Source organism: Chamaea fasciata, unplaced genomic scaffold, assembly GCF_029207755.1.
Source record: "Chamaea fasciata isolate MVZ Bird 193981 ecotype frontalis unplaced genomic scaffold, bChaFas1.0.hap1 SCAF_28, whole genome shotgun sequence".
Taxonomy (NCBI): domain Eukaryota; kingdom Metazoa; phylum Chordata; class Aves; order Passeriformes; family Sylviidae; genus Chamaea; species Chamaea fasciata.
The window spans coordinates 1,650,211-1,662,263 of NW_027094113.1; the positions used below are offsets into that span (position 1 = coordinate 1,650,211).

A 12,053-nucleotide genomic window follows, 5' to 3' on the forward strand; every position below is an offset into this window, starting at 1 on the left:
CACACGCGTGTGACACCGCAGCCCGTCCTGCTCCCGTGTGCCAGCCTGGCCCTGTCACACGCATGTGACACCGCAGCCTGTCCTGCTCTCCTGTGCCATGTGCCAGCCTGGCCCTGTCGCACGCGTGTGACAGCGCAGCCCGCGCTGCCCCGGTGCCGGGTGTCACCGCAGTGTCACACCGCCCTGTCCGGGGGTCCCCGTGCCCTGCCGCATCCCGCGCGCGGAGGGGGGGGAGGGGGGGCCGCGGGAGCGCGCGCGGTGCGGGGGCAGCTGAGGACAGGGGGGAGGGAGGGGAGGGAAGGGAAGGGGGGAGGGACCGCGGGGCCGCGCCCGCCCCTCTCCCCGCCCGCCCCCTCCCCGCGTCTGTCGCGTCGCTCGGGCCCGGCCCGGCCCGGCCCCGGCGCCTCATTGTGCTTCGCCTCACGCCGGCCCAAGATGGCGGCGGCGCCCGAGAGCCCCGCGAGCCGCCAACGACAATAGAGGGAGGGACGGGACCCGCCGCCCCCCCGGCACCGGCCGCCCCTCCCCGCCGCTCCCGCCGCCCCCCGCCCGCCGCACCGCCCCACGCCCCCGGCCCGGCCCGGCCGCCGCACCCCGCCCCGGCCGGCCCCTCTAGCATGGTGCGGGGCCGCCGCCGCCTCGTCCTCCGGCTGCCGACATGGGCGAGAGGCTGGAGCTGCGGCTGAAGTCGCCCGTGGGAGCCGAGCCCGCCGTGTACCCCTGGCCGCTGCCCGTCTACGTGAGTATGGCCCGGCCCCGCACCTGCCCCGCGCCCTGTCAGCGCCCCCGGCCCTGCCCCGGCCCTGGCACCCGCCGGGCGATCCCTCGGCGCCGGCCCTTGCCGGGATCCGTCGGGATGATCGCCCCCCGTGCGGGAACCCCCCCCGGAGCCCCGGCCCCGGGTGCCGCCGCCGCTCGCCTGGAAGTCAAATCCCCAATTTCATTTTATAATTGGTTGACTAAACCGAAGGGCGGGGAGGAGGAGGACTGGTTAATGAAAAGTTTTCGTGTTTTCCTTGCGCTGGGCTCGTGTAACTGGTTAATAACCGGTGCTGCTGCGAGCGAGGTAGAATCCAGGGATTCTGGATGGGGGGAACAGCGCTTAAATCATGGATGGCCTCGGGTGGTCGTGGGGACCCCCAGGACCAGCCGCAGAGTGGGAATAAACAGCGGCCGGCGGCGGTTCTGGGTCTGGAGGCAGCGCTGGTGTCTGGGGCTGCCGCCAGTTTCCCTCCAGCCGTGCCCTTGGAGCTCCCCTTTTTTATTTATCCCGAGCAGAATTCGAGCCAGCCGCAATCCTCGTGCTTCCAAATAAAATGTCACTTGTCCTTCCTTAGCTACCGAGCGGCGTTTTCCCCTTAACTTGCCTGACTTTCTCCCGAGCCCGGACGAGCGATGTGTGACCTTGATAACAATGTCCATGTTCAAATTAGTGACAATCCCACGAGAAGCGAAAGGCTCCGGGGAGGGTATTTTTGGATGTGTGTAGGCTCCCTATCAACCCTTGAGCAATTTCTCTCCCCTTACTGCGCGTAGCCCCTCGGAGCACAGTTTGCAAAGGCGAAACGTCTCTCTATATGTTTACTTGGCGCAGGCACTGTTGATTATCCCTGCGTTCCAGGCTGTGCTGTTGTACGTGAGCCGCTTCCCGGCGAGAACACGCTGGGACGCACAGGCTGGGGCAGCTGATACTGCTGATGTTGTTGCTCGCTTTGGCAATCGCCTGCGTGTGAGCGATTAGGAATATATCGCTCGTGGCGGGGGGAGACGGCTGCCTGCTCCTATCTGCCGCCTGCCTTTCGGGGCTGCTGCTGTGGCCGTGCTTTTCCAAAACATCCTCCATGCAGGCTGGCGTGCCGTTGCCGGCGTGTCTCCCAGCACACACTGGTTAAACGCAGCCTTTCCTGTTTGGGCAGCTCTGTCAGTGTTGGCGGGCGCGCGCTCCGCTCAAATTGTCAGAAACTGAAAGTACAAGCGATGACCGGGTTCGGCTTTCCTCGCCAAATATTAACTCGTGTCCACCCCCCACCTCCCCGAGCGGGTTGTGTGAAGCGGAGGTTAAAGATTACGCGGGATAGGGATTGTTCTGGGAGGGAGGGATGGTTTTATGTCTGTTCACAGAGATTCCTACAGGCTTAAGAACAGAAAAACCGACCCCCCCTTTATTTTAGGGGTGAAACGTGTGTTTTGCGGCATGGGAAATAAGGATTCAGTTGATGTGGGAAAACTTGAGCGGCTGGTTTTGAGGATGGCAGAATAAATAGAATTTCTTCTCAGTTAATCAGAAATGCAGCGGACGGAGGTGGTGGAGGGGGTGGGGGTGTGATCCCCCTCCGTCTACTGAGAAATACCACAAACCCCAAACATCCTGCCATTAAACCGTCCCGCTTGGCATTGCCAGCTTTTCCAGAGTGATGCCCGAGGGGACGTTTCACCAGGAGCCGAGCAACATCGCGGCTCCGGGGAGCGGAGCGCGGCCGGATCGTGCTCGCACACACGCACGCCCCGGCGCTGGCCGCGGCTCCGGCTGAACCCTGGGGCTCTGCAAACAAATCCCTGCGTCCGTGGCAGCGCTTGGCCTGCTGACATCGTGCTCTGCTGAACTGCAGCCGCGCTTTCCCCGCGCTGGCGCGGCCCCGAGCTGCCGGGAGAGCTCGGCTCGCTTTGACGTAAGCAGAACATTTCTTAGTTTCACCGCTCGTGGTTCCGAGGAAGCAAGGTGGGATAGCTGAGGGGAGGGGAAAAAAAGAACCAACACACCACACTTCAAGGAGTTTTATTTAGCGGCGTTCTGGTTGCTTCCTGTTGTACTCTGTGAGGTGTGTTTTCCGAGGAGAGCTGGAGGGAAAGGGAACGGGAAACTCACGGTCCCGGCTGGTTATTTTTGGTGAGAGCAGCAGCAGTGGCAGGGAGTCATGTTTCCCAACATCCGAGGCTCTGCAGTGTGAACCTGCTGCGTGCCCGGGCTCCGTGGCGTGATGTAACCCTGCCTTGAGTAACTTGGCTATTTTTATGCTCTTACTACATCTTAAATTAGCGGCGTCGGTGTTGCTGCGTAGAAGGCTGGTCTCTCCCATTAATGGACGCCTGGATTAATACCGCTTCCCGATTAATAATGCAGCTTATTTCGTGTATACTAGGAAAAGTGGGGTCTCTCCAGACTGCTCAGTCCAGATAATAGCCCGGCTGACAACCCGGCGCTTGTTGGGATGCTAAAAGAGCCGGGGAGGCTGATGTGAAACATGTATTTCCCTCCGAGTCTAATTAGGGCCGTGGGAGGAGAGAGAGCGGCGGCGGCGGTGCAGCTCCAGCCTCCCACTGGCTTCCACACAAAACTGAAAGTGCGGCTCCTTCCCCCGCCTTCCGCCGCCTCAAAGGAAAGGCCACGGTGCCCTAATGAAGCCGTGGTGAGCCGTGCTGGCCGTGCCACACTGTGATGAGTAAGTTGAATAGTGCATGGTGAGTAATCTCTCCTCATGACTCACAAAATATTTTCTGATGTTGACCTCTGTTTTTGTGACTGCCCCACTTAATCAGAGCTGAAGTGAGTGTACTCTTTTGTGTGCTGGTTAACTCCTCGGCTCCCACGTACCTGCCCCACTTTTTGCCCGGTGCCAGGTTGTCAAGAGATCAGGGATACGGTGTTAAAATTTTAATTTTGATACTACGAAAGATACAGGCCTGGATCAAGGACATACTTGGATGAGAGACCCGAGTTAATGGATCTAACTGGTTTTAAATAGGCTACTGCTGGTGGAGGATGGAATTTTCAGTCATACTTCAAGTATTGCTAAGCATAACTTAGCGCTCATTACTTAGAGCTGAAGGGTACAAGGGATGAAGTTCCCTTGTGTAGTTTTAAGACTTGCAGATATTTAGTTTTTTTCCCTGAGATTTTTTTTTTTCTTAAAATGGTTAATTCTCTTGTCTCTGTCTTTTACTATAGTTAAATTTGAATATGGATTAGCTTTAAATGTGGGGATTTTTCATCTTATACCACAGTTTGGTCTGCCTGATCTGTGAGGTGTCTCAGGTTGTACTTTGAACTCCTGACAAGTTCCTGTGTAGAGTCGCAGCTGTTGTGTGTGCAGGAGGGAGAAAGGGGTGGGGGTGTTGTGGGGTGGATCAGCTCTACAGTCTGGTCTGGCGGGGTTCTGCTGATATATCTGTGGCACCAGAGAGGGATTGCTTGCACAGAGAGCTGAGCAACAGGAGCTTCAGAGCTGCTGAAGCTGATAATTGTCCCCCAAATCAATGTTTGCCGGGCTGCACCCTATTGCAGCACAGAGATGGTGAATGTGGAAAAGCCTGTTTGCACTCCGTCAAAGAGAGGACACTGTGCTTCATTCATTTGCTGTCCTTAAGGCCTGCACTGCTGGCCTTGGCAGAGTGTCAGTGCCGAGCGGGGACAGGAGGCACAGCCAGGTGCTGAGGGAGGGCTTGTGCCGGGCTCTTGTGGCACCGTGTCCCTGGCCCTGCTGGCTGCAGGTGACTTGCTGCCTGTCACGTTCAATATGGTGCAGATCCTTTCCAGTTTCAGAATGAGACATCTGCCTGTTGTGCTCTGTTCCCTGCCGGGTGGCATTCCCGTGGCATGTGGCTGCAAGTGTCCGTGTGCATCAGGTTGGGTTGTGTTCCCCTTCTCCCTGTTTGACTTGCAGGGGCCAGGGGGGTTAAGTTGTGACAGCACCTGAGAACTGCTCCTGCAGCCCTTGGGGATCCCAGCAGGTTGTACTCTGGGTACGGGATCACGGAATCAAGGAATGGTTTGGCTTGAAAAAGACCTTAAAGCCCATCTTGTTCCACCGCCTGCCACTATCCCAGGTTGCTCTGAGCCCTGTCCAGCCTGGCCTTGGACACTTCCAGGGATCCAGGGGCAGCCACAGCTGCTCTGGGCACCCTGTGCCAGGGCCTCCCCACCCTCACAGCCAAGAATTTATCTTCTGCCCTAGTTACCATATGGTAATACCATTTTTTTTTCATCTACCGATTTTATTCCCTTCTTCCAGCCTTTGACTCTGTCCCAGGAGGGGACAGTCCTGGTTGTGCCACTGTGCACATCTTATCAGGGAGAGGTGCCTCTGCCCTGAGCTGCTGGAGCTTAAATCTCCAAATTAGCACCTGTGATGAGAAGTCTGGCTTGAATAATTAATTTATTTGTCTGTGTTGCTCATCATTACTGCTGACTTTCCACTCAGCTGTGATGGCAAGAAAATTCTCATTTTCTAATTGAGTGTTGTCAGAGCATCACCCTGCACCTGGAGGTGTGTGTGGCTGCTCCTGGGAGTAATGGGATACAAGATTCTTACCACTACATTTTGTACAGGTGGGAGGGTGCAGATTGTGAGGTTTTTTTTCCCTCTACTGTCGTGATCCAGCTGATACCGTTCTGTCACCAAAGGAATGTGCTGTGCAGGGAGAACTCAAGGGCAGGGAGTGTTAATGAAAATCGCAGCCCAGCGGGGATTGTCACCTTTGAAATTAAAGATCAACGGTGGAGATGAATAACAAACCTTGTTTGAGAATTTAATCCTCTTTTTTTTTTTTTTTTCTTTTGTGCGTGTCACTCAGCTTTCCTGGCAAGACTTTCTGTGATGCCTGGCTTTGACTTCCCAGGCAGGAGGCAGGTGTGGGAGCACTGAGTGCCGTGGAATGGTGTTGTAGATGAATTTGGGAAGGACCTAAAGGAGGAGCTAAATTGTTCCCTTGGGGTTGGAGCTGCCCTGCGCATCCTGCTCTCTGCCACAGATCCATGCCGTCCTTATTCCACAGCCCACTGCTCTCCTGTGGGATGAGCTGATGGAAAACACGTTTTGCACGTGCTCCTGGTTTTTCCCTGGGATCAGCCTGTGCTGCAGGGGGAAGGTGAAGCCCCCCGATCCTCCCTGCGGTTGGGAGTGTCGCTGCCTGTGGAGCTGTGTGTGGGGCGGCTCTGGGAACGGCAGCGCTGGAAATATCTGGGCTGGTAAAAAAAAAAAAAAAATAAATGTTGCAGTGTTTTCAGAGGCGGCCCCCCGCCCTGCTGTGTGAAATGTGAGTCAGGGCCTGCCCGGGGCAGCCGGCCCTACAAAGGAGGCAGAGGAGGAAACTGTTGCTCTGCCTTTGCCGGGCGAAAACCTCCTCGAGTCCTGAGTAATCGCCGGTGTATTCAGCAGCTGGGGCTGAATCCGGGGGGTTTTCCCCGCTGCTGTTGATGCAGCTTGTTGGGAAATGCTTGTGGGGATGACTAATCACTTAGAAAAGCTTGTCTGGTGAAGGAAAGGTTTGAACACTTGAGCACAGTTCCGATTTCTCAGCACCTCTCTCTGCCTGCCCTCCCGAGCTGTGAAAACACCTGGAGTGGGGGAAAGGGAGCAGCACGACACTGGGAAACATTGACTCAGTCATTTCAAAAGCATTTGGGTTTTCTCTACTGCCCGGCAGGTCACAGAGTTGGCCCAGTTACATCATTTTTTCTGCCCTTTTTCCCCAGTGCCAGAGGGACTCGGATGTGCTCTTGGGGGGCAGACGAGCCCTGCAGCGTTAATGGTGCAGCACGTGGGCAGCACAGAAGAGCACTTTCCTTCTGGGCTTTACCCTTTGAAGTAGAACTTGCCCTGGGTGACAATCGGTGCTTGTTCAGTTCTCAAACTCCTTTTGTTCCAAGCTCTGACCCGTTGGATACAAGATAAATCATGGGTTCAGTTAGCAGAGGGTTTTTTATCCCCAGTTTGAAAAGTGAAAGTTGGTCTCTTGTCTTGCATCTTAAGACCACATTAGTATTTATTTTTTTATATAACTGATTTATCTGGAAGGCAACTGTTGAAAGACAGAGTTGCTGTCCAAGATTGCTTGTTTTCCCTCTTTCATTCATCAGCAGATGAGTGAGGATTAATGTTCCTGCCCCGGCCAAAGTTCCAGCTCAGGCAATTCAAATTTATCTACCTAAAAATTCACGCATCGGTTGGACACAGCACTGAAAGCTTTCAGTGTGCCAAGGGAAAGCCGTGCCCCCCACATGCAGCTCCAACTCTTGTCCTTCATGGCAGCCTTATTATATATGGAGATGATTATCCTTTCAAGTCTCAGATACGGGAGTGAATTGTGTTGCCTCTGGGAATTTAGGCAAAATATCTTACCTCTTGGTATGTGAGATTTACGGGGGGTTTAATCACCCTTCTCCCCAGACATCCATATGTCTACTTTTGTACTCTTCCTTCTTTCTTTTCCCCCTTTCTCATTGACTTGCCTTTTTTACTTCCTGCTTTGAGTTAACCTTTAACTGTCTGATTAAAGTTTTGCACTGTAATGATCAACACGAGGACTAGAGATGGGGTGAATTTTTTTGTCCCTTGCAGTGTCTTGTATCACAGATTGATAATCATGAAGTATCTCAATGTATTTTTGCTTCAATTATTTTCTCCTTCCTAACAGAAGGATCCACAGAAGGAGGAAAAGTTCACGTTAGGAATTGTGAACATATTTACTTTCATGGTAATTATTAAAGACAAAACTTACTCTGAAGAGGAACAAGAAATAAAACTGAATAGAAAAGTTGGCCACATGCTGCTTGAGCTATCAAATCAAGTAGGGACTATTTTTAGAGCATAGGAAGAGGGAGAGTGTATTTTACGGCAGGAAATGATGGTTTCATAGATAGGAGTAGATCTGTGAATAACGAAAAAGTTCCTGTTCAGAGCATCTTGGTTTGTTTCATTTCACGAGTGAATGAGAGTTTTCTAAAAACTTACACTGAAAGAATTTTGTAGTGTTGGATGAAAAATCTAAAGAGCTACTGAAGACAGATAAATGAAGCATTGAAAAGGTTTTCTGAACCTAACAGAACAGAAAGTTCTGCATTGTTTCTTTGTTGTTCTCTCTGTACTGTGAAGGGCAGTTTCCTGAGGTTTTGGCATTAATGTGTCATTTACTTCTTGGAGCTCGCCAACATTATTAATATTTGACAGTTCTAATATTCTAACAACTTTGAGCTTTTGAGATTTCTCTTTGATTCCTCAGCTGGATTCTCACCGGGCTGCAGGTGGTTCCCTCTGGTTCCCACATCTATTGGGAGCAAGACATGGAAGATCAGGTGCTGGCTCAGGGTGGCTTCTGACCTCTGGAGCTGGGTTTGGAGTCTTTGTGGATCTTACCTTGGCTTCCAGCCCTGCTCATCACAGCAAACAGTCATTTGAAATTCTACAATCTGTGACGAATGCATTGAAATATTGTAGGGTCATTTATAAGTCTTTAAAGTAAAAGCTTGTGGAAATGGTTGGTGACTGGAAGTCGATGTCTGCTGTTCAGAACCTCCTCTGGATCCCTGCTCTGCTCCACAAGTTGAAGCTTATAAAGGAGATCCCATATATATTCTTTTGGGTTTTTGGTTTTTTTTTGTACCCAACAAAACTCCACACCCAGTGGATTTCAGAAAGAGTACAAGGTTTTACTGCTAATTCCTGTTGTGTGGAATACTTACGTGTGTTAAGTAGGAGCAGCTTTTCTGAGCTGTCCAAGACTGAGTTATCTTTACAGAATATAAAGTGGTAATTTAAGCTGTTGTCTCACCAGTTTTCCCTGCAGGAGAGGGGGCTCAGGCTGTGCCATCAGCTTCCTCCCAGCTCCCACTGAGGGTGTGGGAAGACCCTGGGCTTGAGAAGGAGATGGTGGCTGCTTTCAGCACCAACAATTTTGGGACTGTGTGTTCATTTCTTCCCTTGGGTCCTGTGTGAAGGTTTGTTTCTGGCAGTGTGGATGATCAGAGATGACTTGTGCTGCCCTGTCCCTGCACGGCTGGGGTATTTCCCTGCTAGCACAGGCTGTGGCTGCTGGGGAGGTGCAGGTTTGCAGCTGGGACATTTGCAGGTAGAAATGACCTTTTTCATCCCTGTTCCCTTGTGCCTGAGCTGCTCTCACCCTTGGAACAGTGTTTGTAGCCGGTCTGGTTGAAAGGGAACTGAGCCAAAACCCCGCAGAGGTTCAGTTTTAGTTTAGGCCTGGCCTGCCTTTGCTGTGTGTGAGCACAGGCACTGCTGGCCCAGAGCAAGAGGTGACTTTTGGGGAAGTGGTGGCAGGGCAGGTGGCTGGGTGGGGTTAAACTGTCTGTGGCACGGTGGCAGGGCTGCCTTCCTCTGTTGCAGGGACTGAAAGCCCAGGAGCTCCCTCTGTCCCAGAACAAGCAGTGCTGGGTTCTTGTGCATGTGCACAGCATCTGCCCACTGCCTCCAGCTGCCGTGGTGTGGGCAGGCTGTGTCACTGCCTCAAACTCACCTGGGAGAGCAGGAGGACACACCAGCGAATCGCTGTTTTCCCGAAATGATTGCATTCCCCTACGTATTCTAACATAAATATTATTTTAAACTGGTTTGGTGGGGTTTTTTTTTTGCATAGTGGAATTACTTCTTTTGTCTGGCTCACGCTGGGGAAGCTCATCCTGCTGTGGCTGTCCTGTGTGCCTCCACCACTCCTGCAGGCTGATTGCATGTTAATGGATTGACACAGCCCCTCCTGCACGTACCAGGGGAACCATTCCTCCTGCATCTGTGCAGTGGCCGTAGCAACAGTTGGGGTTGCTGTCTGGAAAGGCAAAACTGTGTTGCTGTGGTTGAAGTAGCAGCAGTGAAAGTGCAATCCCTGTTGCAACCGTGCTAAATGATTATCCAGAGCAGTTTGGATCTTCTTTCCCAACGCCTGTTTCCTTTGTGGGTTTATTCTGGATCTCAGGCCAACCTTTTCTTTTTGTTTAAATATCCTTGTGTAGCCATTAAGGAGGCCGTAGTGACCACCCCGTTTTCCATTTGGGTTTGTGTGACAGTAACTTAGAAACTACTGAAACTACCTCGGGCTTGTCTGCCTCCTGCTCTGTGGGAGATGGGCTTCCAAGTGCAGTCTTGGGAGCTCTCCCTTCCCTCGCCTTTTCTTCCCTGGAACTGGGAGGAAAAGTAGGGGGTACAAGGTGTTCTCTGCAGGAGATCTCTTCTTATGCATTCTAATAAAACTATATTTTTGTATTTCTGTGTTGTGAATGCCCTTATGCTTTCTTGATTAAGGGAATGACAGTAATTGGGTGGTTCAGAAGAGACTTTTGGTCCCTGTCTCTCTTGATAAGGAAAATTGTGTTATGGTTGTTGCTATGGAAGCTAAAATGGCACAATCTTGATTTGGGATAAAATTTGGTCATATTAATCTAAGTCTTTCTATCCAGTATGGAGTACTGCATGGAGCAGGCTTTCCCTTTCCCTTGCTCAGGGTTCAACTGGCATTTGAACACCAGGCAAACACCCTAAAATGCAGAGTGGTGGAAGGCAGAGCTGGCAGGACATGGAGCCCAAGATCCTCCCTTCATTGAGCAGCTCCTGCCTGCTGCAGTGGCTGGAAGTGCTTTGGCTTTTCAGACTCCCGTGACCCTGTGTTCAGGTGTGTTGGCCGTGGGTGTGCTCTGGGCAGGGGGACTGTGCTGGTCAGTCTCTCTAGGTGGGTTAAATGAAATTAAACCCTGTGGGAGGAGGAACAGAATCTTCTGGCAGGCTGAAATCCCTGGTTTGTGAGGGCATCCGCGTGCCACGCAGAATGCTGGATCTCTCCTGGCTCCCAGGGAGGCTGCAGCTGCGGTGGCTCACGTTGCCTTTCCTGGTGTCCAGAAAAACCCTTATCATCCTCCCCAGATGGAAGCGAGGGGTTTGAAAGAGGCACTTGTCCCACCAGCCTTCTGCAAGATTGATTGGCTTTTCCTAATCCATCTTTTTGATCTCTGCTAACCATCTTGTCTGCAGCTGTAACATCCTCTCCTTTGGATTTATGGACTGCTGCCTGGGGAGAGAGAGCTGCCACTGCCGGCAACCAAGCTGTTGTTTAAACCCAGGGGCTGGTGGGACTGACCTCTTTTGTTTTGTGAGTTAAATGGGTCGTGTGGAGATCAGAATTTGGCAAATCCCAATGACTTCTGTTAATCCATGAGTGGGGTCAGTGTTCAGGATTTGGGAGGAGCTGGTGTTACATTGGAGTGCTGGAAGTGTATCCAGACAGGGTCATTAAAGGGGACACAAGTGTTGCCATTGATTTATTTGTAACTGACTTGTTTCAGCTTTGGTTTTCACACATCTGGTGGGCAGGGGAAAGCTGTAGGAGACCTGTCCCTCCTGCTCTGCCCCTGCTTGACCACAGCTGCTTTTCACATTTCTGAAGAGCTGCTTTGGTAACCTGGCCTGTTTTTAGGAGAGGAAGTGTGGTCTAACGAGTCAGAACTGGCTCTGAAGGGGTAAGGGTTGCTTTGGTGTGGGGCCAGTTTAGTCTGGACAGCCAAAGCTATGCCCAGAAATGTTCCTGCCTATGAAGAAGAGATAAGGGGTCATAAAAGTCTGTGTGGTGCTGGGAGAGTGAAAGATTGAAGGGACCTGAGCTGTATTTCCTTTTTGTTTTTTGGAAGAACTTATCCAGGTTTTCGAGCCATTTGTTCGCTGCTCAGGTCTGCAGGTTTTTTGGGCTACCTTTTCATTACCTGGGCTGTGTAGGTGATCAGATCTCACAAAGGTCCCACTTTCAGAGAATCATGGAATCCCGGATTTGGCTTGGAAGGCGCCTTAAACTCATCCAGTGCCACCCCCTGCCATGGGCTGTGACACCTTCCACTATCCCAGTGTGCTCCAAGCCCTGTCCAGCCTGGATGAGGCATAACTTGGCATGTGGGGGGATAAAATCAGAAAAATAGGGTGTTCACCCTCCAGCCCTGATTTAGGCTTACCCCAAGGCTAAGCATGGTTTTGTAAGAAGAACCCAAATTTAAAAAAAAGTAAATTTGGAGGGGCTCTGGGGTGGTGTTTCTTGTTCCAGGCAGTGCTGGCTGCCCAATTTAACTGAACAAGTTCTTTGTGTTTAAAGACAGAAACCAGAACATTTCAAACTGTTGCTTTAGGTTATAGATTCACTGTAGCCTATGGATTGTTGCACTGGGGGTTAAGTGTTCTGTACAAACACACCCAGGAGTCAGGGATATGGTACTGGAACACAGAATTAAATCAAAACCTTGCCATTTAAGTATCTTAAGGGATGTTAATTTGAAAATTTGTTGTAACCAA

The 12,053-nt window shown here is 51.8% G+C and overlaps 1 protein-coding gene across 8 annotated transcripts in view; it reads left to right on the forward strand.

The window, feature by feature from the left end:
• Nucleotides 1-409: 409 nt before the first annotated feature.
• DOT1L (DOT1 like histone lysine methyltransferase) overlaps nucleotides 410-12,053 on the forward strand; it is a 75,344-nt gene continuing 63,700 nt past the window's right edge. For 2 of the 8 annotated variants that reach the window (XM_066205675.1, XM_066205677.1), the window contains exon 1: nucleotides 412-739. In XM_066205675.1, coding sequence (XP_066061772.1) covers nucleotides 659-739 — 81 coding nt within the window. In that variant the 5' untranslated portion in view covers nucleotides 412-658. Of the gene's footprint in view, nucleotides 740-3,443; nucleotides 3,460-12,053 lie in introns of those variants that run through there. The other 6 variants (XM_066205679.1, XM_066205680.1, XM_066205678.1 and 3 more) reach the window with 5 other exon arrangements.